This window comes from Amphiura filiformis, chromosome 3 (assembly GCF_039555335.1).
Source record: "Amphiura filiformis chromosome 3, Afil_fr2py, whole genome shotgun sequence".
Taxonomy (NCBI): Eukaryota; Metazoa; Echinodermata; class Ophiuroidea; order Amphilepidida; family Amphiuridae; genus Amphiura; species Amphiura filiformis.
In genome coordinates, this window is record NC_092630.1 from 37526993 (window position 1) to 37549896 (window position 22904).

The 22904-nt window shown below is 36.6% G+C and overlaps 2 protein-coding genes across 2 annotated transcripts in view; both read right to left on the reverse strand.

Annotated features, from left to right (window-relative positions):
- Positions 1-22904, reverse strand: part of LOC140148455 (uncharacterized) — a 63137-nt gene that overhangs the window by 31155 nt on the left and 9078 nt on the right. The window contains exons 8-9 of the mRNA XM_072170407.1: positions 22354-22602; positions 21875-22011 (exon numbers count right to left, since the gene is read on the reverse strand). Coding sequence (XP_072026508.1) covers positions 21875-22011; positions 22354-22602 — 386 coding nt within the window. The remainder of the gene's footprint in view (positions 1-21874; positions 22012-22353; positions 22603-22904) is intronic.
- On the reverse strand, positions 3439-15799 carry LOC140148264 (hyalin-like). Its single transcript, XM_072170158.1, has 13 exons — positions 15775-15799; positions 14800-15042; positions 12619-12861; positions 11284-11526; positions 6775-7017; positions 6379-6621; positions 5983-6225; positions 5587-5829; positions 5191-5433; positions 4793-5035; positions 4393-4635; positions 3996-4238; positions 3439-3839 (listed from the first exon to the last, which is right to left on the reverse strand). The coding sequence occupies exons 1-13, from the start codon at positions 15797-15799 to the stop codon at positions 3439-3441; spliced, it is 3099 nt and encodes a 1032-aa protein (XP_072026259.1).

The following is a 22904-nucleotide window of genomic DNA, read 5'->3' on the forward strand; positions in this document are numbered from 1 at the left end:
ATAGATCCTAATGCATTATGTGATTCTTGTGCTTAATAGGCAAAGGCTGTGAATGCGACGGGTGGATAGACGGAAAACAACTCACAAATAACATATCCTGGTGCATCACGTTTTTCATGTACTTAAAGTTTGTTCGCTTTTGTTACTGCGCGCGTCAATAAAGTCCCAACTCACGCTCGCGTAAATTCACATAAGCGTGCGCAGGTCACGCATTACGCAACGCACAACTAGCGTAAGCATTGCGCCCAACCGCGTGCATGCCATTCTATATCAATACACGATGTTGTGAGTCTTACTTTTTCGCCTTATATAAAGCGAACAAACTTTAGGAACCGATGTGTTTGCAATGATTGTGAATGAGGTGGGAAGGGTGATGGAAAACAAGTCACAAATGACACAAGGGTGGTCGTACCTTCTATCGTAATGCTGAATGATTCAGTTACTATATTTGAGGCATCGTCAATGGCCGTGTAGGTGACTACTGTAACACCAATTGGATACATATCTCCAGATACATGACTTGATGTCAGACTAACTAAACCAGAATTATCGCTTGCTGTAGGTTCTGTCCAATTGACCACAGATGTCGCTAAATCAATGTCGGTATTCTGAGTGATATTTGAAGGTACACCCGCCAATACAGGATACTCATCATCTGTAAATATGACAATTTGTATAATAAGACGACAATAGATCCCAATGCATCACGTTTTTCATGTGCTTATGAACCAATGTATTTGCAATGATTGTGAATGAGGTGGGTTGGAGATGTAAAACAAGTCACAAATAACACAAGGGTGGTCGTACCTTCTATCGTAATGCTGAATGATTCAGTTACTATATTTGAGGCATCGTCAATGGCTGTGTAGGTGACTACTGTAACACCAATTGGAAACATATCTCCAGATACATGACTTGATGTCAGACTAACTAAACCAGAATTATCGCTTGCTGTAGGTTCTGTCCAATTGACCACAGATGTCGCTAAATCAATGTCGGTATTCTGAGTGATATTTGCAGGTACACCAGCCAATACAGGATACTCATTATCTGTGAATATGACAATTTGTATAATAAGACGACAATAGATCCCAATGCATCACGTTTTTCATGTGCTCATGAACCAATGTATTTGCAATGATTGTGAATGAGGTGGGTTGGAAATGTAAAACAAGTCACAAATAACACAAGGGTGGTCGTACCTTCTATCGTAATGCTGAATGATTCAGTTACTATATTTGAGGCATCGTCAATGGCTGTGTAGGTGACTACTGTAACACCAATTGGAAACATATCTCCAGATACATGACTTGATGTCAGACTAACTAATCCAGAATTATCACTTGCTGTAGGTTCTGTCCAATTGACCACAGATGTCGCTAAATCAATGTCGGTATTCTGAGTGATATTTGCAGGTACACCAGCCAATACAGGATACTCATTATCTGTGAATATGAGACTTTGTATAATCAGAGGACAATAGCTCCTGATGCATGACGTTTTTCATGTGCTTATGAGCCGATGTGTTTGCAATATTTGTGAATGAGGTGGGTGGGGAGATGGAAAACAAGTCACAAATATATAACACAAGGTGATCGTACCTTCTATCGTAATGCTGAATGATTCAGTTACTTTATTTGAGGCATCGTCAATGGCCGTGTAGGTGACTACTGTAACACCAATTGGAAACATATCTCCCGATACATGACTTGATGTCAGACTAACTAAACCAGAATTATCACTTGCTGTAGGTTCTGTCCAATTGACCACAGATGTCGTTAAATCAATGTCGGTATTCTGGGTGATATTTGCAGGTACACCAGCCAATACAGGATACTCATTATCTGTAAATATGAGACTTTGTATAATCAGAAGACAATAGATTCTGATGCATCACGTTTTTCATGTGTTTATGAACTGATGTATTTGCAGTGGTTGTGAATGAGGTGGGTGGGGAGATGGAAAGCAAGTCACAAATATATAACACAAGGGTGATCGTACCTTCTATCGTAATGCTGAATGATTCAGTTACAATATTTGAGGCATCGTCAATGGCCGTGTAGGTGACTACTGTAACACCAATTGGAACCATATCTCCAGATACATGACTTGATGTCAGACTAACTAAACCAGAATTATCACTTGCTGTAGGTTCTGTCCAATTGACCACAGATGTCGCTAAATCAATGTCGGTATTCTGGGTGATATTTGCAGGTACACCAGCCAATACAGGATACTCATTATCTGTGAATATGAGACTTTGTATAATCAGAAGACAATAGATTCTGATGCATCACGTTTTTCATGTGTTTATGAACTGATGTATTTGCAGTGGTTGTGAATGAGGTGGGTGGGGAGATGGAAAGCAAGTCACAAATATATAACACAGAGTGATCGTACCTTCTATCGTAATGCTGAATGATTCAGTTACAATATTTGAGGCATCGTCAATGGCCGTGTAGGTGACTACTGTAACACCAATTGGAACCATATCTCCAGATACATGACTTGATGTCAGACTAACTAAACCAGAATTATCACTTGCTGTAGGTTCTGTCCAATTGACCACAGATGTCGCTAACTCAATGTCGGTATTCTGGGTGATATTTGCAGGTACACCAGCCAATACAGGATACTCATTATCTGTGAATGTGAGACTTTGTATAATCAGAAGACAATAGATCCTGATGCATCACGTTTTTCATGTGCTTATGAACTGATGTATTTGCAGTGGTTGTGAATGAGGTGGGTGGGGAGATGGAAAACAAGTCACAAATATATAACACAAGGGTGATCGTACCTTCTATCGTAATGCTGAATGATTCAGTTACTTTATTTGAGGCATCGTCAATGGCCGTGTAGGTGACTACTGTAACACCAATTGGAAACATATCTCCCGATACATGACTTGATGTCAGACTAACTAAACCAGAATTATCACTTGCTGTAGGTTCTGTCCAATTGACCACAGATGTCGCTAACTCAATGTCGGTATTCTGGGTGATACTTGCAGGTACACCAGCCAATACAGGATACTCATTATCTGTGAATATGAGACTTTGTATAATCAGAAGACAATAGATCCTGATGCATCACGTTTTTCATGTGTTTATGAACTGATGTATTTGCAGTGGTTGTGAATGAGGTGGGTGGGGAGATGGAAAACAAGTCACAAATATATAACACAAGGTGATCGTACCTTCTATCGTAATGCTGAATGATTCAGTTACTATATTTGAGGCATCGTCAATGGCTGTGTAGGTGACTACTGTAACACCAATTGGAAACATATCTCCAGATACATGACTTGATGTCAGACTAACTAAACCAGAATTATCACTTGCTGTAGGTTCTGTCCAATTGACCACAGATGTCGCTAACTCAATGTCCGTATTCTGAGTGATGTTTGCAGGTACACCAGCCAATACAGGATACTCATTATCTGTGAATATGAGACTTTTTATAATCAGAAGACAATAGATTCTGATGCATCACGTTTTTCATGTGCTTATGAACCAAAGTGTTTGCAATTATTGTAAATGAGGTGGGTGGGGAGATGGAAAAACAAGTCACAAATAACACAAGGGTGATCGTACCTTCTATCGTAATGCTGAATGATTCAGTTACTATATTTGAGGCATCGTCAATGGCTGTGTAGGTGACTACTGTAACACCAATTGGAAACATATCTCCCGATACATGACTTGATGTCAGACTAACTAAACCAGAATTATCACTTGCTGTAGGTTCTGTCCAATTGACCACAGATGTCGCTAACTCAATGTCGGTATTCTGGGTGATACTTGCAGGTACACCAGCCAATACAGGATACTCATTATCTGTGAATATGAGACTTTGTATAATCAGAAGACAATAGATCCTGATGCATCACGTTTTTCATGTGTTTATGAACTGATGTATTTGCAGTGGTTGTGAATGAGGTGGGTGGGGAGATGGAAAACAAGTCACAAATATATAACACAAGGTGATCGTACCTTCTATCGTAATGCTGAATGATTCAGTTACTATATTTGAGGCATCGTCAATGGCTGTGTAGGTGACTACTGTAACACCAATTGGAAACATATCTCCAGATACATGACTTGATGTCAGACTAACTAAACCAGAATTATCACTTGCTGTAGGTTCTGTCCAATTGACCACAGATGTCGCTAACTCAATGTCCGTATTCTGAGTGATGTTTGCAGGTACACCAGCCAATACAGGATACTCATTATCTGTGAATATGAGACTTTTTATAATCAGAAGACAATAGATTCTGATGCATCACGTTTTTCATGTGCTTATGAACCAAAGTGTTTGCAATGATTGTGAATGAGGTGGGTGGGGAGATGGGAAAACAAGTCACAAATAGCACAAGGGTGATCATACCTTCTATCGTAATGCTGAATGATTCAGTTACTTTATTTAAGGCATCGTCAATGGACGTGTAGGTGACTACTGTAACACCAATTGGAAACATATCTCCAGATACATGACTTGATGTGAGACTAACTAAACCAGAATTATCACATGCTATAGGTTCTGTCCAATTGACCACAGATGTCGCTAACTCAATGTCGGTATTCTGGGTGATATTTGCAGGTACACCAGTCAATACAGGATACTCATTATCTGTGAATGTGAGACTTTGTATAATCAGAAGACAATAGATCCTGATGCATCACGTTTTTCATGTGTTTATGAACTGATGTATTTGCAGTGGTTGTGAATGAGGTGGGTGGGGAGATAGAAAACAAGTCACAAATATATAACACAAGGGTGATCGTACCTTCTATCGTAATGCTGAACGATTCAGTTACTTTATTTGAGGCATCGTCAATGGCCGTGTAGGTGACTACTGTAACACCAATTGGAAACATATCTCCAGATACATGACTTGATGTCAGACTAACAAAACCAGAATTATCACTTGCTGTAGGTTCTGTCCAAGTGACCACAGATGTCGCTAACTCAATGTCGGTATTATGGGTGATATTTGCAGGTACACCAGCCAATACAGGATACTCATTATCTGTAGTAAATATGAGACTTTGTATAATCAGAAGACAATAGATCCTGATGTATCACGTTTTTCATGTGCTTATGAACCGATGTGTTTGCAAAGATTGTGAATGAGGTGGGTGAGAGATGGAAAACAAGTCACAAATAATACAAGGGTGATCGTACCTTCTATCGTAATGCTGAACGATTCAGTTACTTTATTTAAGGCATCGTCAATGGCCGTGTAGGTGACTACTGTAACACCAATTGGAAACATATCTCCAGATACATAACTTGATGTCAGACTAACTAAACCAGAATTATCACTAGCTGTAGGTTCTGTCCAATTGACCACAGATGTCGCTAATTCAATGTCGGTATTCTGGGTGATATTTGCAGGTACACCAGCCAATGCAGGATACTCATCATCTGTAAATATGAGACTTTGTATAATAATAAGACAATAGATCCTGATGCATCACGTTTTTCATGTGCTTATGAACTGATGTGTTTGCAATGTTTGTGAATGAGGTGGGTGGGGAGATGGAAAACAAGTCACAAATAACACAAGGGTGGTCGTACCTTCTATCGTAATGCTGAATGATTCAGTTGCTATATTTGAGGCATCGTCAATGGCCGTGTAGGTGACTACTGTAACACCAATTGGATACATATCTCCAGATACATGACTTGATGTCAGACTAACAAAACCAGAATTATCACTTGCTGTAGGTTCTGCCCAATTGACCACAGATGTCGCTAACTCAATGTCGGTATTCTGGGTGATATTTGCAGGTACACCAGCCAATACAGGATACTCATCATCTGTAAATATGAGACTTTGTGAAATCAGAGGACAATAGTTCCTGATGCATCACGTTTTGTATGTGTTTAGGAACCGATGTGTTTGCAATGATTGTGAATGAGATGGGTGGGGAGATGGAAAACAAGTCACAAATAATACAAGGGTGATCGTACCTTCTATCGTAATGCTGAACGATTCAGTTACTTTATTTGAGGCATCGTCAATGGCCGTGTAGGTGACTACTGTAACACCAATTGGAAACATATCTCCAGATACATGACTTGATGTCAGACTAACTACACCAGAATTATCACTAGCTGTAGGTTCTGTCCAATTGACCACAGATGTCGCTAATTCAATGTCCGTATTCTGGGTGATATTTGCAGGTACACCAGCCAATACAGGATACTCATCATCTGTAAATATGAGACTGTGTATAATAAGAGGACAATAGATCCTGATGCATCACGTTTTTCATGTGCTTATGAACTGATGTGTTTGCAATGTTTGTGAATGAGGTGGGTGGGGAGATGGAAAACAAGTCACAAATAACACAAGGGTGGTCGTACCTTCTATCGTAATGCTGAATGATTCAGTTGCTATATTTGAGGCATCGTCAATGGCCGTGTAGGTGACTACTGTAACACCAATTGGATACATATCTCCAGATACATGACTTGATGTCAGACTAACAAAACCAGAATTATCACTTGCTGTAGGTTCTGCCCAATTGACCACAGATGTCGCTAACTCAATGTCGGTATTCTGGGTGATATTTGCAGGTACACCAGCCAATACAGGATACTCATCATCTGTAAATATGAGACTTTGTGAAATCAGAGGACAATAGTTCCTGATGCATCACGTTTTTTATGTGTTTAGGAACCGATGTGTTTGCAATGATTGTGAATGAGATGGGTGGGGAGATGGAAAACAAGTCACAAATAATACAAGGGTGATCGTACATTCTATCGTAATGCTGAACGATTCAGTTACTTTATTTGAGGAATCGTCAATGGCCGTGTAGGTGACTACTGTAACACCAATTGGAAACATGTCTCCAGATACATGACTTGATGTCAGACTAACTACACCAGAATTATCACTAGCTGTAGGTTCTGTCCAATTGACCACAGATGTCGCTAACTCAATGTCGGTATTCTGGGTGATATTTGCAGGTACACCAGCCAATACAGGATACTCATTATCTGTGAATATGAGACTTTGTATAATCAGAGGACAATAGATCCTGATGCATCACGTTTTTCATGTGCTTATGAACCGATGTTTTTGCAATGATTGTGAATGAGGTGGGTGGGAGATGGAAAACAAGTCACAAATAACACAAGGGTGGTCGTACCTTCTATCGTAATGCTGAACGATTCAGTTACTTTATTTGAGGCATCGTCAATGGCCGTGTAGGTGACTACTGTAACACCAATTGGGAACATATCTCCAGATACATGACTTGATGTCAGACTAACTAAACCAGAATTATCACTAGCTGTAGGTTCTGTCCAATTGACCACAGATGTCGCTAATTCAATGTCGGTATTCTGGGTGATATTTGCAGGTATACCAGTCAATACAGGATACTCATCATCTGTAAATATGATACTTTGTATAATCAGAGGACAATAGATTCTGATGCATCACGTTTTTTCATGTCCTTGTGAACCGATGTGTTTGCAATGATTGTGTTTGCGATGGAAGACAGGTCACAAATAACACAAAGGTGATAGTGCTTTCAACCACAATTCCGTTACCATTGAGGCATAAAAACATGAATTCATTAATGGGAAAGGACTATTCAGTAATATTTTGATATCTGGGATAATTTTGACACCACGTGTGTGTGTTCATATAGGCCTACTTTTGGCAATTAGTGTTTGATTTGTGTGCTAACATGGTTTATTATAATATTTGAATATTATGCAGGAAGTATTATGTATTTTGTTGTTTTGTAGGGAAATAATTCATTTTATATGATAACTAAGTAAGGAATTTATAGTCAACTTCAATATCCATGTAAGTCAATGATTGGAAAAGTATCAAGTCAGATTAACTGAACCACATTCATCACTGCCTGAAGATGATACTCGAATATTTCTTATGTCTTATAATAACTGAACCAATTTTGTTATTTGGAGTACCGAAATATTTTTTTATTTTGAGATGTCTATACAAACTGTGAAACAACTTTCCAATGTGTGCAATCATGTCTTATAATATGTTACAAAAATAAAATAAACACCTCATTGATGTTACAACTGTAATGCTGAAGGATTCTAAAACCATACTTAGGTCGCCATCAACGGCCGTGTAGGTGACTACTGCAACTCAAATTTGAAATATATATCCAGATACATGACTAGATCCCAGAGAAACTAAACCAGAATATTAGGCTGTAGCATAGGATCTTTCAAATTTACCACAACAGTTGCTAAACCATAATCAGATCAGATATGATTCTCATTATCTGTGCAGAAGCGGTTGTTGAGCGAAGCCATTGAAAACAATAACGAGATCATTTAACCCAGGTAATGTATAACTAATACCTAAACCATGTTTTGGAAACATGCAAGAGATGCCTAGCCTGTTCAAGATCATTTGTTATCGGTGTCTTGGCTTTTTTGCAATTTTTGCAAGTTAACATTCGTTCACGTTTAATAAATGTCGATATGTGTTTGTTATTTTGTTACGTTTAGCTTGGCTGAATCGCACATTTAATCACGCATACAACATGTACGCACTACTAAATCCCATTTTAATTCATCATATTAAAGGCTTATTCAGTGATCACAGCGAAAGTGTAATAAAAAAAATGTGTATAAATTGCCTAAAAGTGAAGGATAAGTCATTAAATTTTGTCATCAAGTATTTTTGAAGTGACAAAATGAGGGAAAATTGCAGTATTGACGAAGTTGAAGCCTCATTCAAGTACATGTAGCTAATTTCTCTACTTAGAGATAGATACATTTAATACACAGCTTTCAGCTTAGCCACTGGTATGTCACGTAAATACATCTATGATTTTTGCGATCCTCCGGATTAGCAAATCATTGCATAGGCCTTTTTAAAACTTAATGATGGGATAGCTCACAGACCATTGAAATACCCATCGTTTCATCGGTCACGGCTTCTACCTTCATCCATCGGTCGATAATTACTTACCGTAAATTTCCACCTTGATTTCCTTCACGTTCATACAAATACTTTACACCTTTACCATCCGTTAAACTTATTTCAATGTTTTCCAGCACCACTTCCCGGGGGCACTCAACTTTGGAATTAACGGGGATGGGGAACACTAATTTAAAACTACATGTAAGCTGTGCAGTGAGAAATTTGACACTTATGTGGCGGTTGTTGGTTAAGAATGCACACAAACGAGGGAGCTTATTCAGTTAGTAATTAGAATTTGAAAAGAAAGAAAAGAACAGAACAGAAAACATATTAATTATCAGAAAGTTGTTCATTATTCTAAAAAAACCGGGTCATTACAATGTATTTTTGACTTCCTCTCATCCAATGACCGGTCATTGGATGAGAGGAAGTCAAAAATACATTGTAGGGAGCTGGGAGCCAACAGCCAATACGGCAGTACATCACCCATTTAGTGAGAACAAAATTGGAAGTAGTTTATGATACCACGAGAACCAATTTAGGAACTCAACAGTTGCATCTTAGACATCCAAGGTTAGATGTATAATCTTAGGCATCTGTGATTCGTTAAAGCCATAATGTACGATCTTATAATATGAAATTGGTAATTTTTTCAAACCTGATTTTTTTTTCATATTTGTAATGTTTACACATGTCCCAACTTGCACCTAAATGTAATCGGCCAAATTTGTTGTCTTTGTAGATCAACAGAGCAAAGTTCGACATATTATCATAATTTAAAAATTATGATAATATGCTCTCCCATAGAACTGCATGTCAAATGGCCAAAATAACCAGTGGGGTTTCTTTCACTTTACCTTGTTATTTCAACTTAAAATGGACAGCAACCATTCCCGGCAGTTATTACTAATATTATTTCAACATTTTGAATGAAGAATAAAAAAAATTAAAATTTGATGGAAATCGTACATTAAGGCTTTAAGTGTACAGCGAAATTATTGGACATCCAAAATCGAATTATGGACGTCTTTTGATGCTATCAACCATCCATAGTATGGACCAGTTCGCGTTTTAGGTATGCTGAAGCGGGGTTTTTTTTAACTGGATTTAAATGATGAGGATCCGATACCTGCAATTATCCCTTTGGTAAGAAGGACAGAACGTTAATTACCCCAGTCCTCACTATTGGATTTTCATATCAGAAAATAAAAGGGCCAAAATGTATATTTAAATGTCTTAAATTATGCTCTGTGAAACAATTACACCACAGTGCCAGTGCATAGATTGGTCACCCCAGGTTAAATAATAAATAAATAAATAATTAATAAATAAATAAATAAAAAAATAAACCCATTTTACACTTATTTTGTCTTAAATACAGAATAAAAAATACGGTGAATGAGAAAATGTGGGCTTTCCACTGATTTCCACTGCGATGAGAAAAATTCAGGGGTACGGTTGCTGTCACCATCTTCCCTGAACTGCATAAGCACGAACATGCCAAAGTGAAGTTATTAGATAGTTGTGGCCCAATGCCAATTCATGAAGCTAATGACGTTATTGTGGTTCTGATTTAAAGGCATAGTATACAATATTTTAGTTAATTATTTTCGAACTTAATTTGTTCCAAATCAAATTCAATGTGTTGGATAACAATTTTAGCTTAATGAAACAGAAATCGTATATATATCAGGGCTTCAAATAATCTTCATTCAATGTCATTTCGCGACAAAATAATTTTCATAATAAAGAATAAGATTTCTTCAACAAAGATAAGTTTAAGTAAATTCCGAATCAAATCCATAATACACAATCTTTTATAATAAATTAGACTAATAACAGTGTCTTAAAAATATTTTAAAGTGGTATTCGGAGGCGAATGTAACATATTTTGGAAACGTATTTTTTGGTTAACAATATAGACACCATGATTTTGTCCACTGCCGACAAGAGTCTCTCAAATTTGTTGAGTTGACGTCGAGGGAAGGAAGGAAGAAATAAAAGGAAGGATGGATATGTTATTCTCTTTTCAGTATTCGGCTATTTTTCTACATACTGTATCAAAATAATTGGTGCCTATCAGTTCCCAGTGATTATATGGAGATCAAAATGCAATACACGATCATCTTAATTTGTAGATTAAAGTAGAAAAAGGTCATTGAAATATAAATGGTAATCATTTTCATGAGGGTCCAATTTTGCATTTGGAAAAGGCATGCATCAAATCTGATGGGTACCAACCATTTTGATACGTCTGTATAATTTCAAATTAACTAGCGAGCTTTAAAGCATCGGTCTATAAGTTACTATACCCCGCAAAAAAATTAACAACAAGCACATTTACTCACCTTGAATTGTTACAGTGAACGTATCTTGCACCTGATTGGACGCAGCATCCGTCGCCAAATAGACTACAATTGTATCACCAATAGGGAATGTATCTCCAGAGGAATGACTCGATGACAATGTAACGGACCCTGAATTGTCTTTAGCTGTAGCTTCGAGCCAATTTACTACCGCTGTGGCTAGACCAACGTCGGTACTTTTGTTAATATTCGCAGGCAGGCCAAATATTGACGGACTCTCGTTATCTGTAAAGGACACGTTTGAATAAGATTTAGTCAATGTCATTTTCAAACAAAATGGTTCTCATGATGAATAAAATTATACCTTGCAACTACGATGACACCTCGTAACGTCTCGCGTAATTTGTTATGAATTGAACCCGGAGGGGGTTCTCCATAGATGAAGGTATACGGGGATGTGCCACGGTTTTTGAGTACCTTTTCCGCGATTTTGTTATATCGATGGGTGGTTTTCAGTGGAGTCCAATGCGCCCAATTGGGCACATTCAGGGCCGTTCCGACCATTAGGCCAGGTAAGGCGGTCGCCTAGGGCGGCAAACGCAGAGGGGCGCAAAAAAAAAGGCAAAAACAAAAACGGGAATGGGGAAAGAAAAGGGAAGAAAAATGAGGGCGGATAAAAAGAAAAATGGGCAGTATACAAATAGGTCAATACTGATGAGTTTTCAAGGGGGTAACCCTCTTAACACTTTTTTGGTATGCTTTGGTGGGGCGGCAGGGAGAGGCTTTGCCTAGGGCGGCAAAATCCCTAGGAACGGTCCTGGGCACATTTGGGCTAAAGTGCCCCAAAAAGCACCCAATTAGGGCAAATTTGGGGGCTTTTGGTGTGTTTTTGGTGAAAAATTGGTATACTGATGGGTGACAAGAACAGAAAAAAGTAGGTATAGAGAAAGTCAGCATCCGAAAGTCTACGTGGTACATCCCCGTACAAATTTTTGAAGACCCCCCGGAATTTAACAGAGCATCTGTCTCATTAAACCACTCTAATATATCTTCAAAAGTGACAAAGTTGTTATCGAAGCGGGGGTTTAAACAATATCTTTTTAAGCAACATAATTAAATCCATAATAATTATGTGACAACATACAACAAAGGTAAATATTTCGTAGTTTTAAAAGATAGGCGAGGAGACACCATAAATTATTTTAGATTATCATTCAGATTGTTCCAAAATAAAATTATTGTTATATCCATTCATAGTTTGAAGTTTTCATACACCATCAACATTGTTTTGACAAGGTTGTGGCATGCACAAGTACTTATCATTTGGAACACCCTTTAGTTAAAATAAAAAGAGACAATGCCCAATACAAGACCTACCTATAACTGTGATTGTGAATGTGTGTACTGCAACATTGCCAGAGGAGTCAGACGCCATGTACGTGACTAAAGTAACACCAATGTTAAAATTATCACCAGGATTGTAATCAGATGTTAATGTATGCACACCGGAGTTTTCCAAGATGGTAGGAGGCATCCAGGTGACTGAAGCATAAGCTTCTCCATAGTTGGTATTTGTCACAATATCACCAGGTGCATTTGAAAACGTCGCATTCTCCATGTCTGAAAGAAAAATAAGTTGAAAACTAACAATGTTGAGAACTGCGAATATTGAAAACAAAAACAAAATGGCAAGAAATTGTTACAGATTGTTCTCCTAATGTTGGGCAAAGTTAGAAATGTTTTTATTCCGCAGGAACTATTGACCCAGACTAATTAAGGGCTGTGGTATGAACGTTTGGACAGTATTTTATTGTGGGACATTAGAGCACATCAGACATATCGAATTGCATTCTGAATACGAAGAATGTCCTTCTGATTTCAAATAATTTAGATTTTTTTAAATTCGCAATGTAATACACATTTTATGGCAAATGATTAAAAATTGATATTTTGATATTTAACAGCACTCGAAGTAAATCTGATGATTTATACTTAAAGTGTATGTAGGTGGGATGAAAAGCCGACGATCAATTGAAAATTTTGACATTTCGTATTAAAGATATGAATTTTTTTCCCAAAACACCAAAAAAAAAATTAGGTCTTTTGGGGGAAAATCCATATCATCAATATGACAGGTCAAAATTGTCAATTGATCGTAGGCTTTTCCTCCCAGCTACATACACTTTAAGAATATATCATTAGATTTATAAAATTTACTTCGAGGGCTGTTATATCTCAAAAATGTGAAAAATATCAAATTTTAATAATTTGTCATAAAATTTGTAGTGAATTTCAAAAAATGAAAATTATTTGATATCAGAAAGACATTATTCGTATTCAGAATGCAATTCGATATGTCTGATGTGCTCTCATGTACCAAAAAAAATACTGTCGAAACGCTCAAAACGCTCATTCCAGATCCCTTAAGACACCCAGTACCAGTTCTTAGCATATCCTCTGTTTGTTTGTAAAACTTGCTTGAACGTGAATTATATGTGTGAGAAAGTATATGTGTGAGAAAGATACTGGTAAGAGGTAAAATGCTGTCTCATGTACGCTATGTTATCAAATATAATAGTTGCTTGGCTGCATGAAAATGAAGTTTAAGTTAACAGTAACAATGGCCTGGTGAACAACCAAAACCGACGCTGATCGATTAGAGGTCAATGACTGTAATATTATATTATCCAATCACAATGAGTGTGTAAGCTTGCAACAGATACCAGATTTATTTTTCACCAGACTATTCATAAATGAGAAACTCTACCATCATCGGTCAATTTAGCTCCGCAAAGCGAAAACTAGCTACGCTCAGCAGCTCCACGTTATGGCGGTTCCGCCCGACAGACGTGTCAGCATGTAATACACGGTGGTCCTTTGAGTGAGGCAATTAAGTAACAACAACAAAGGTATTTTGCGTGTTTCTAGCATGGTAAAATGCGTTCATTTATTTCGTATTTAAAGCGTAAATTCCTGCTGTATATAGAACTACTAGACTTGCATTCAGTGCGTATTAATAAACAGTTATGAAATCAAAACCAAGTCAATAACGTTATTTATTCAAAACACATACTTAAAACAAAACAAATGTAAAACACGTAAATCTAAAAAAAAACATAAATTGAGACCTCCGTAGAGGCGCCCCAAGAATAATTGATGAAGAGTAGATTTAGTTATTATCAATACAGTAGACCATCAGCGGAAAATTAACTTTGTCCTTTTGGGGGGACTCTTGTTTCCTTGATAACAGAAGCTGAGTCAAATGATAGGCGTAAATATACAAATGACATTTTCTGTTCTAATTCAATGGTTTCTTTCACTGGGTTGTGTAACAGGTAAAAATCGCGCAGGAGTACCAGAAATAGGTGAAAAACATTCTTTCGAGTTTCTTTGAAAGTGAACGAGTTATTGACCAGAACAAGTAAGTGGCTCTAACGTCTTTCACACCTTTGTGCAATTATAGACATACCCATAAGCTCTTCAACCGAGCCGAATTTTATTCTCTGAAAAGGAACTTATACATGTAGCTAATATCAAAATCAACTTGATTTATCATACCTATGACGCTGACAACGAATGATATCCCTGCACTATTTCCATCCGGGTCAGTAGCGTTATACGTCACCCTGGTATCCCCGATATAAAACTTGTCACCAGGTTGAAAGTTGGATGCCAGGGTAACATGACCTGAGTTGTCGGTAACAGTGGGCTCTATCCATGTTACATTAGCGTATGCAAACCCAATTGAAGTAGTGGCATAAATGTTTGTTACAACATTGGAAAATATAGGATCTTCGTGATCTGAAATAAGAGATTGATTGAAACATACATAATAGAGGTTATTCGTGTTCTATAAGCTGCATATCCTATCAACGACTGCTATACCTTGTTTAGGACTTTCAAAAGAAGTACCTGCATGTGCAACCATGACTGTTTCAAAATAGCCCGCCAAGAGTCATGCAGGTAACTCCGAGGTCATGCATTGAATTGTTTTGAATAAGGAATACTACGGGAATCAGCGCCTTTTGTTAGAAGTCACACATGAGTGAAGTGGATAACCTCTATTGTGATTCTCGTTTTTTATGGTGTAATGCTGTTTTGCATGATATCAATACCACTCACGAAAGCTTATCTTCATTTCATTTCATTTCATATTTATTCAAAATAAAATCGTGGCAAATAGCCAAATTGCATTACTTTTTACAATCTTAAAACATCAAAATCATTTACTATTATTACACATAATAGAAGTTACAATAGAAGTTATTAAAATACATTATAAAAAGAAACATAATAGAAGTTATTAAAATACATTATAAAAAGAAATAAGCATAAGAAAAACATAAGAGATTATAGCGCAGTGAGCTGCAGTGAGGTGTTTCAGCGCTATATAAAGGCAGTTTTGTTGCTGTTGTAGTTCGTTTTATTGTCCTTGTTCTTGGGTCCTCTATCTCAACATTACACTGTATTGTAGTTTGTGTATTTCTGAAGCTTTGATAATTGACAATATAAATTGTTATACACAATTATTACATCCCTCTTCTAACGCTAAAAGCATGAATGAAACTTGAAAATATCTTCTTATAGTGAAGATTATTGCATGATTGCAGTTATATTTACCTACAACTGTAACAACAAATGAATATGTTGCGGTATTGGAAAATGGATCAACTGCTGTGTATGTTACAATAGTCACACCAATTGTGAAGTTGTACCCAGACATATAGTCAACAGTTAGACTGGACGACATTCCAGAATTGTCAGATACGGATGGCTCTGTCCAAAAGACCGCGGCAGTTGATAGACCAGGGTCGGTGTTTTGGGTGAGGTTACCAGGAGTATTGGTGATAATGGGATCTTCAGTATCTGAAATAATATCAAAATATTTATATAAGAATACCTGGTTGGGGAACTTGGATGGACTTTGACTGTGATAACCCGAGTTCTTTGACTGAAATCAGCATCGGATGGCACGAACCATATTTTCCAGTTGTAACAACTTGAAGCATCAGTATAGTTATTAACCGAAAATGAATCAATAATTGCAATTATATTTCCATAGGTCTTGTAGTTTATGGGTTATGGCTACTTATATATCAAAACGAAAATTTGGGCGTTTTTACCCTGCCGAAAAAAAATCATGCTACATGGGCCGAGAATAGCACCCCTTATATCAAGCATTAAGATCTCCTTTATAGAACCCATACGATTCCTCTTGTGTGATGTACGCTTTAATTATCTCAATATTTTAATCCAAACACCGCTCGGTCATGCTTCCCTCCAACCCGCCATAAAATAATTGCTTTTGACCAAATGCACTTTTAATTACATTACTGATTGACAACGGCGAGATCCTCGGTTGAGAAAGCCGATTTGAAGAACTGATTTTGAAATGAAGTAGAGCCTTCAAGAATTAATCGAAATAAATGTTGGAAAATAAAGTAGAAAGTAATATTAACTAAACAAAACACACAAAAAGTTTAAACGGTATGGTTTGGGTCAAACGTTCTAATAACATTTACATGTTTGGTTATTATGAAGGTCACGAAAACATTTTAAACACATTTTGTATGAAAAAACACTGCAGCCACATTTTAAAAATGTTATTGTGAAATATTTTTGGCAACTTGTTTAGAAAATATTTTGCCAACGCTTAATAAACATTGTGTGAATGTTTTACACTAGGTTTTCAAGAATGTCTTTTAAATGTTATTAAAACGTTATACGACGTATACCCTTTATTTAACCCGACATTTGAACGTTTTCTATAAAACGTGTTGTGTTTGCTGCGTACGCTCATTGTTTTTACAAAAACATTCCACTAAATAATAGCTTAAGAACACGATTTGTAATTTTGACTTCATGTCCTTTTTGTTGTCCTTGTCCTTGGTCCTTTTTCTTACCATTACACTGGTATGAATTCAATTTGTAAAATAGTATTGTAGGCTTAGTTTGTGTATTTATAAAGTTTTTGGTAATTGACAATATAAATGGTTATACACAATTATTCTTACCCTTTTCTAACACTAAAAGCTTGAATGAAACTTATTTTCTTATCGTGAAGGTTATTGCAATATTTACCTATAACTGTAACAACAAATGAATATGTTGCGGTATTTGAAAATGGATCGATTGCTGTGTATGTTACAATAGTCACACCAATGGAGAAGTTGTACCCAGACATGTAGTCAACAGTTAGGCTGGACGACATTCCAGAATTGTCAGATACGGATGGCTCTGTCCAAAAGACCGTAGCCGTTGGAAGGCCAGGGTCGGTGTTTTGGGTGAGGTTGCCAGGAGTATTGGTAAAAATGGGAGCTTCAGTATCTGAAATAAATAATATCGAAATACGCGTTTAAAAATACCTGGTTGGGGAACTTAAATGGACTTTGACTGTTATAAGCAAACTTCTTTGACCAAAATCAGCTACAGTTAAAGTGGGATTGCAGGAGCTATATTTTTTCCAGTTGTAGCAATTCAACTAAAAACTGCAGTGTACTTGATATTAATACATCGATCTTATCGAAAGTGCACTTATTATTTCCATAGGTCTTATAGTTTATATGTTATGACCAACAATATATCAAAGGGAACGTTTTGGGCATTTTTATAAAACAAAATGGAATATATATATATATGTGTGTGTGTGGAAATAGCACCCCTAATACGTGTCACTCTGTGGACCGTGACTGAGGCCGGTCCTTTTAATGTGTTATGACCTTCCCCACACCATGCACGTAAAGTGTTATGAACATCGCGTACGCTTTCGACTAATATTTCAATCGTAATAATTAAAATCTCGAATCTCATATTCAAAATCTCAGATTTTCTCAAAACGTCCCACGATGGGTTGAATCTGCTTTAGTAATCAGACACGACTACCCTCTACCGCTGTCGCGGAACGAGCTGGAAACATGCATCACCACCAGACATAAACGTGACAAACTATGTAACGCCACTTTTATAGGCTTGACTGATTGTTTCGATTGTGTTTGTTATTTCGTTGTGAAGTGTGAGTACACTTTTGCTATGTAGTCTGTATGTTATATACATAGAGGAAAAAATGTACAATTGTATCATAGATTTACAAATTCATACCATTTACAAATACAGAGAAGGACACATTTAACTGATTCCCAGATGAGTCCGTAGCTGTGTATATGACTGAAGTCACACCAATCGGGAATTCATCTCCAGGATCATGGGTTGAAGTCACAGTATAAGACGCTGTTACGTTGACAACTGTTGGTGGTGTCCATGTAACTATGGCTGTAGCTTGGCCTTCAGTTGTGTTAACAATGATGTCGTCAGGTGTGTGAGAAAAGATCGCGTTGGCTACAGCTAAATTTAAAAACAAAGGTATTAGTGATAATCGCACATGCTCAAATGGTGCCATCCTTAAGGGTAGACGAGGTATTATTGGTCGAAGCAACCAAAAAATCAATTATCATTATCTAGATCAAAATAACACCTTGATGTTTTGCAAAAGCTCATTCTACAAATCCTATACTTTGCAAACTTGCTTAATTTATTATGGTTACTGAGTTATGTAAGGTTTACAAAAGTGTTGTTGTTTCATATCTCTTTACAACATAACTCAAGAACCACAGGACCTACACAAGTATATATGTGATATTTGAATTCTTCTACACCCTCGCTATGAAATGAGAAATGCACGTTTTGCCAAAGCTTACTACCATTCGCAAGATGCTGTGAACTACCAAATCGCAACAGTTTAAAATTATAATAACCTTAATTACCAAATCCACTTCTTATTAAAACAATAGTTTTAGTCAGAAACATATTTGCTAATTTGTAAGGGTTTGTTTCAAGTTTGTATAAAATATAAGTATAAATATAGTCTTATTATACTGGCTCTAATCACATTATCTTCAGTCAGTCAACATTGGAAAGCTATATGAAAAACTGTGTAAATAAAATATAATTGAAATTGACCCTCATTACTACGAGTATCGTTTAACATTATGATCAATCTATTCTTTCATGATGCTCTATATTTATGAACAATTAGACGTGACAATGATGGACGTTTACAATATGTGCAACTGCAAACTCTTTGCCATTCACTACAAACATTAAAATCCGTTCATGTAAACACAGGATGACTTTCATTATTTATCATAACTGTCACATTTTACACTACCATTAGATTATTTGCAAAGCAAACATGTAAATGTTTATGTAATCATATCATAATTTTTCACCTTTAACAGTCACAGAAAAGGACACAGTATACTGATATCCAGATAGATCTGTAGCCGTATATATGACTGAAGTCACACCGATTGGGAATGCATCTCCAGGATCATGGGTTGAAGTTATAGTAAAGAACTCTGTATGGTTGACAACAGTTGGTGGTGTCCATGTAACTATGGCTGTAGTTTGAATTTCAGATGAGTTTACGAGGACGTCTGCCGGTGTGTTAGAAAATATTGCACTAGCTATGCCTACAAGAAGAAGAAATGCGGTGAAGAAACAGAAGAATATTAGGAATAATAATAAGAAAAAGGCGAAGACGCAACAATTGTCAAATGAATTTGATTACTATAAATGACAAAAGAAAAACACTTTTTTTATCAATATCGGCTCAATGTCAGCTCCATTTATTTGGCAAGTAAAGTTTAAACAGTCATTCAACACAAATATTTCGACGTGCATCACACGTCCCCATCGGGAGAACTCCAAAGATGTTATGAAGAAGTTGACTTCACGATTGACCTGAGATGACCTTAGGTCTAATCAATGGAGTGTAGAGGGTCGGGATCTCGAGGCCCTGGTCACGGTTGAGTTTCGGCGTGTGTCTTCCGAGAGAGAACCCACGCCTAGTGCTAGTGAGGGAAGCCATACAAATCAGAAGACACACGCCGAAACTCAACCGTAACCAGGGCCTCGAGATCCCGACCCTCTCCACTTCATTGATTGGACCTAAGGTCATCTTAGGTCATCGTGAAGTCAACTCCTTCACGACATCTTTGGAGTTCTCCTGATGAAGACGTGTGATACACGTCGAAATAATTATTGAGGTTAGTTCTCAATTTAATTTTCTGTTGAATGACTGTTTAAACTTTCCTTGATGTGTAACTACAAACACGTATGGACATTCACTCCACTCTTTTCACTTTATTTGGTTATTTCGTAGTAATAAATCAGTCACGTCAAGATATTTGATGCATGTTTTCTTCTGAGCTATACATAAAGTTAAGATTACAATAACTGTAATTGTACCTGACATTTCACAAATATATCCACGGTTAGCTGTGCATTTTACGTCATTCCATCCTCCCAGGAAAAAATCACGTTTAGGAGCAGCAGCGGTGATTACCATGCAGTCTTCATCACCTCCTCCGTTATTAGGCTCATCGGGCTGAAAATTACTGAAAAAGAAAAACAGATTTACAACTTAATGAATGAAGCTGTACTTTATTATCAGTTTATAAATATTGTGAATAAGTTCTGCATTGGTGATTCCCGCACAGTCTTCATGCCCACGTTATAAGGCTCACTAGGCTGAAAATTACTTAAAGAGAAAAACAGATTTACAACTCGACGAAAGTGTGGCCGTGGTTGTGTTTATGGATATCTTGATCGCAGCCCGGGATTCTTAACACCTTTTTTTTAAACTGATAATGGTATACGTACGTGTAAAGATAGTCCACCCCGTTTTCCCTTGCAATAGTTCCATCAGGCCACACAAATGTATCTTCAGTAGTAATATCAGTCAACCCAATCCAGTAACTAGTAAGTGCTAGATCTGACAGAATTAGTGGCGACAAAGCATCCTACGAGACAAAATATAGTATATAAATAATGAATGTTTATGAGTACAATGGTAAGAATATTTTCATGAGGTGAAATATTGACTGTTCCATTCAACGAAGCTTTGCCGAGTTGAATGGAACAGTTTCACCGAATGAAAATATTCCTTCCATTGAACGAATAAAAACATTAATATTTGTTTTATACAACTCATATAAAATTCTTCATCTTCCACTTAATTTTATAAATCACCAGGAAAACAAAATAAACTACAAAAATATTACTGTATTTATTTTAGAAGTGACACCCACACCTATAATTGGTGAGTCGAGGTGTTCACCGTTCGCGATATACTCTTGTCATGGTAGCTGCGTGCCATTGCAAAGGAAAATGGACTACCGGTATTGCACTGGCGCGGAGTGCAATTTAGTCTTTTCTATAAATAGCAAAATTCAATAGTAATTGACCAATCAAATGATAAAAATCTTTGTATGAGTTATATAATAATTAATGCTTCAACAAGCATCTCCGCATCTGCCTATTTTATCAACATGTCTGACGCTTAGATCAAAGATATATATTCATTGAGCTTAGTGTTGCGTTCAATCTTGATAAAAGTTGCACTACTTTTATTCTATGTCTTTTTATCTTGTTTTAAACCTCTTCTTTTACTATAAAAAAAAATCAAATTGTAATTTAGGACAGAACTAAATTTAGTTTTTCTGTGGCTAGGAGACAAATTATTTCTCAATATTTTACAAAAAAGTTAAAGATTAGTTAAACAATAAACATACGAAGAGATATCTGAACAAAATGGAAAACGTATTGGGTAAATATAATAGAAATACTTTCTTACATTTTCATCCTGGTCGTTGATTATAACTACGTTCGATTTTAGCATCATACACGCATGTGAAGCATCCTCAAAGTCCACAGTTTCAGTTGACTCTAGATAACAATGTTCGTTGAAATATGTCCATCCACTGGGGCAACCTGAATAACAAAGACACCATAGAATAACGTATGAAAGTTATACCATAATCAACTAAACATGTGTCGTTTATTGACATTATTTAAGATGATAATCTAAACTTAAGACTCACTTTCAAACTTCTCTTTGTTTAGATTTTGTTTCAGTTTGATATATGTACCAATATAATTTAATAAATAGTGAATATTAGATAAACAATGGACATACAGACTACCTTCTCACAGTTGCTATCGTTTATCAGTTGTTTATCAAATATTTACTATTTATTGAATTGGTACATTTCCAATCAGTCACTGAAAGATACCTATTATAATATAACATTTTAATCATGTTATAACACATACCCACAACATTGACAGTCACAATGAAAGAAAACACTTCGCTATTTCCTGACATATCTGTAGCCGTGTACATGACGATTGTGTCTCCGATTGGAAATTGTTCCCCAGGTTGGTAGTTACTTGTTAGATTCAGTGAGCCCGAATTATCTGTAGCATAAGGGTCCGTCCATGACACAAAAGCGTATGTAAACTTTGCACCTACATCTGCAGTGATATTTGCCCAGCTAGAAGTGAAAACAGGTTTTTCATGATCTGGATGAAAACAAAATAGACATGAAAGTAGATAAAATAGATAAAATAGAAGAAAAGGGCAAACAAAATGACAAAATAATAAATTTGTCAAGGACAATTACATTTCCCCTCCTTATTTCTCATGCATGATTTCTATCATTATTTTACAATTTTGATGAAAAGTTCCGTCAAATTCATCTAGACTAGATCCTCCAGTCCTCGAATACGGCCGCTCCACTGTGCTGTTAAAAAGGGGCCGGCATTAGCGGACAGAAGGATTCAGTCTAAAGTTCATCCGATGGATTTTTCCATTGAAAGAATTA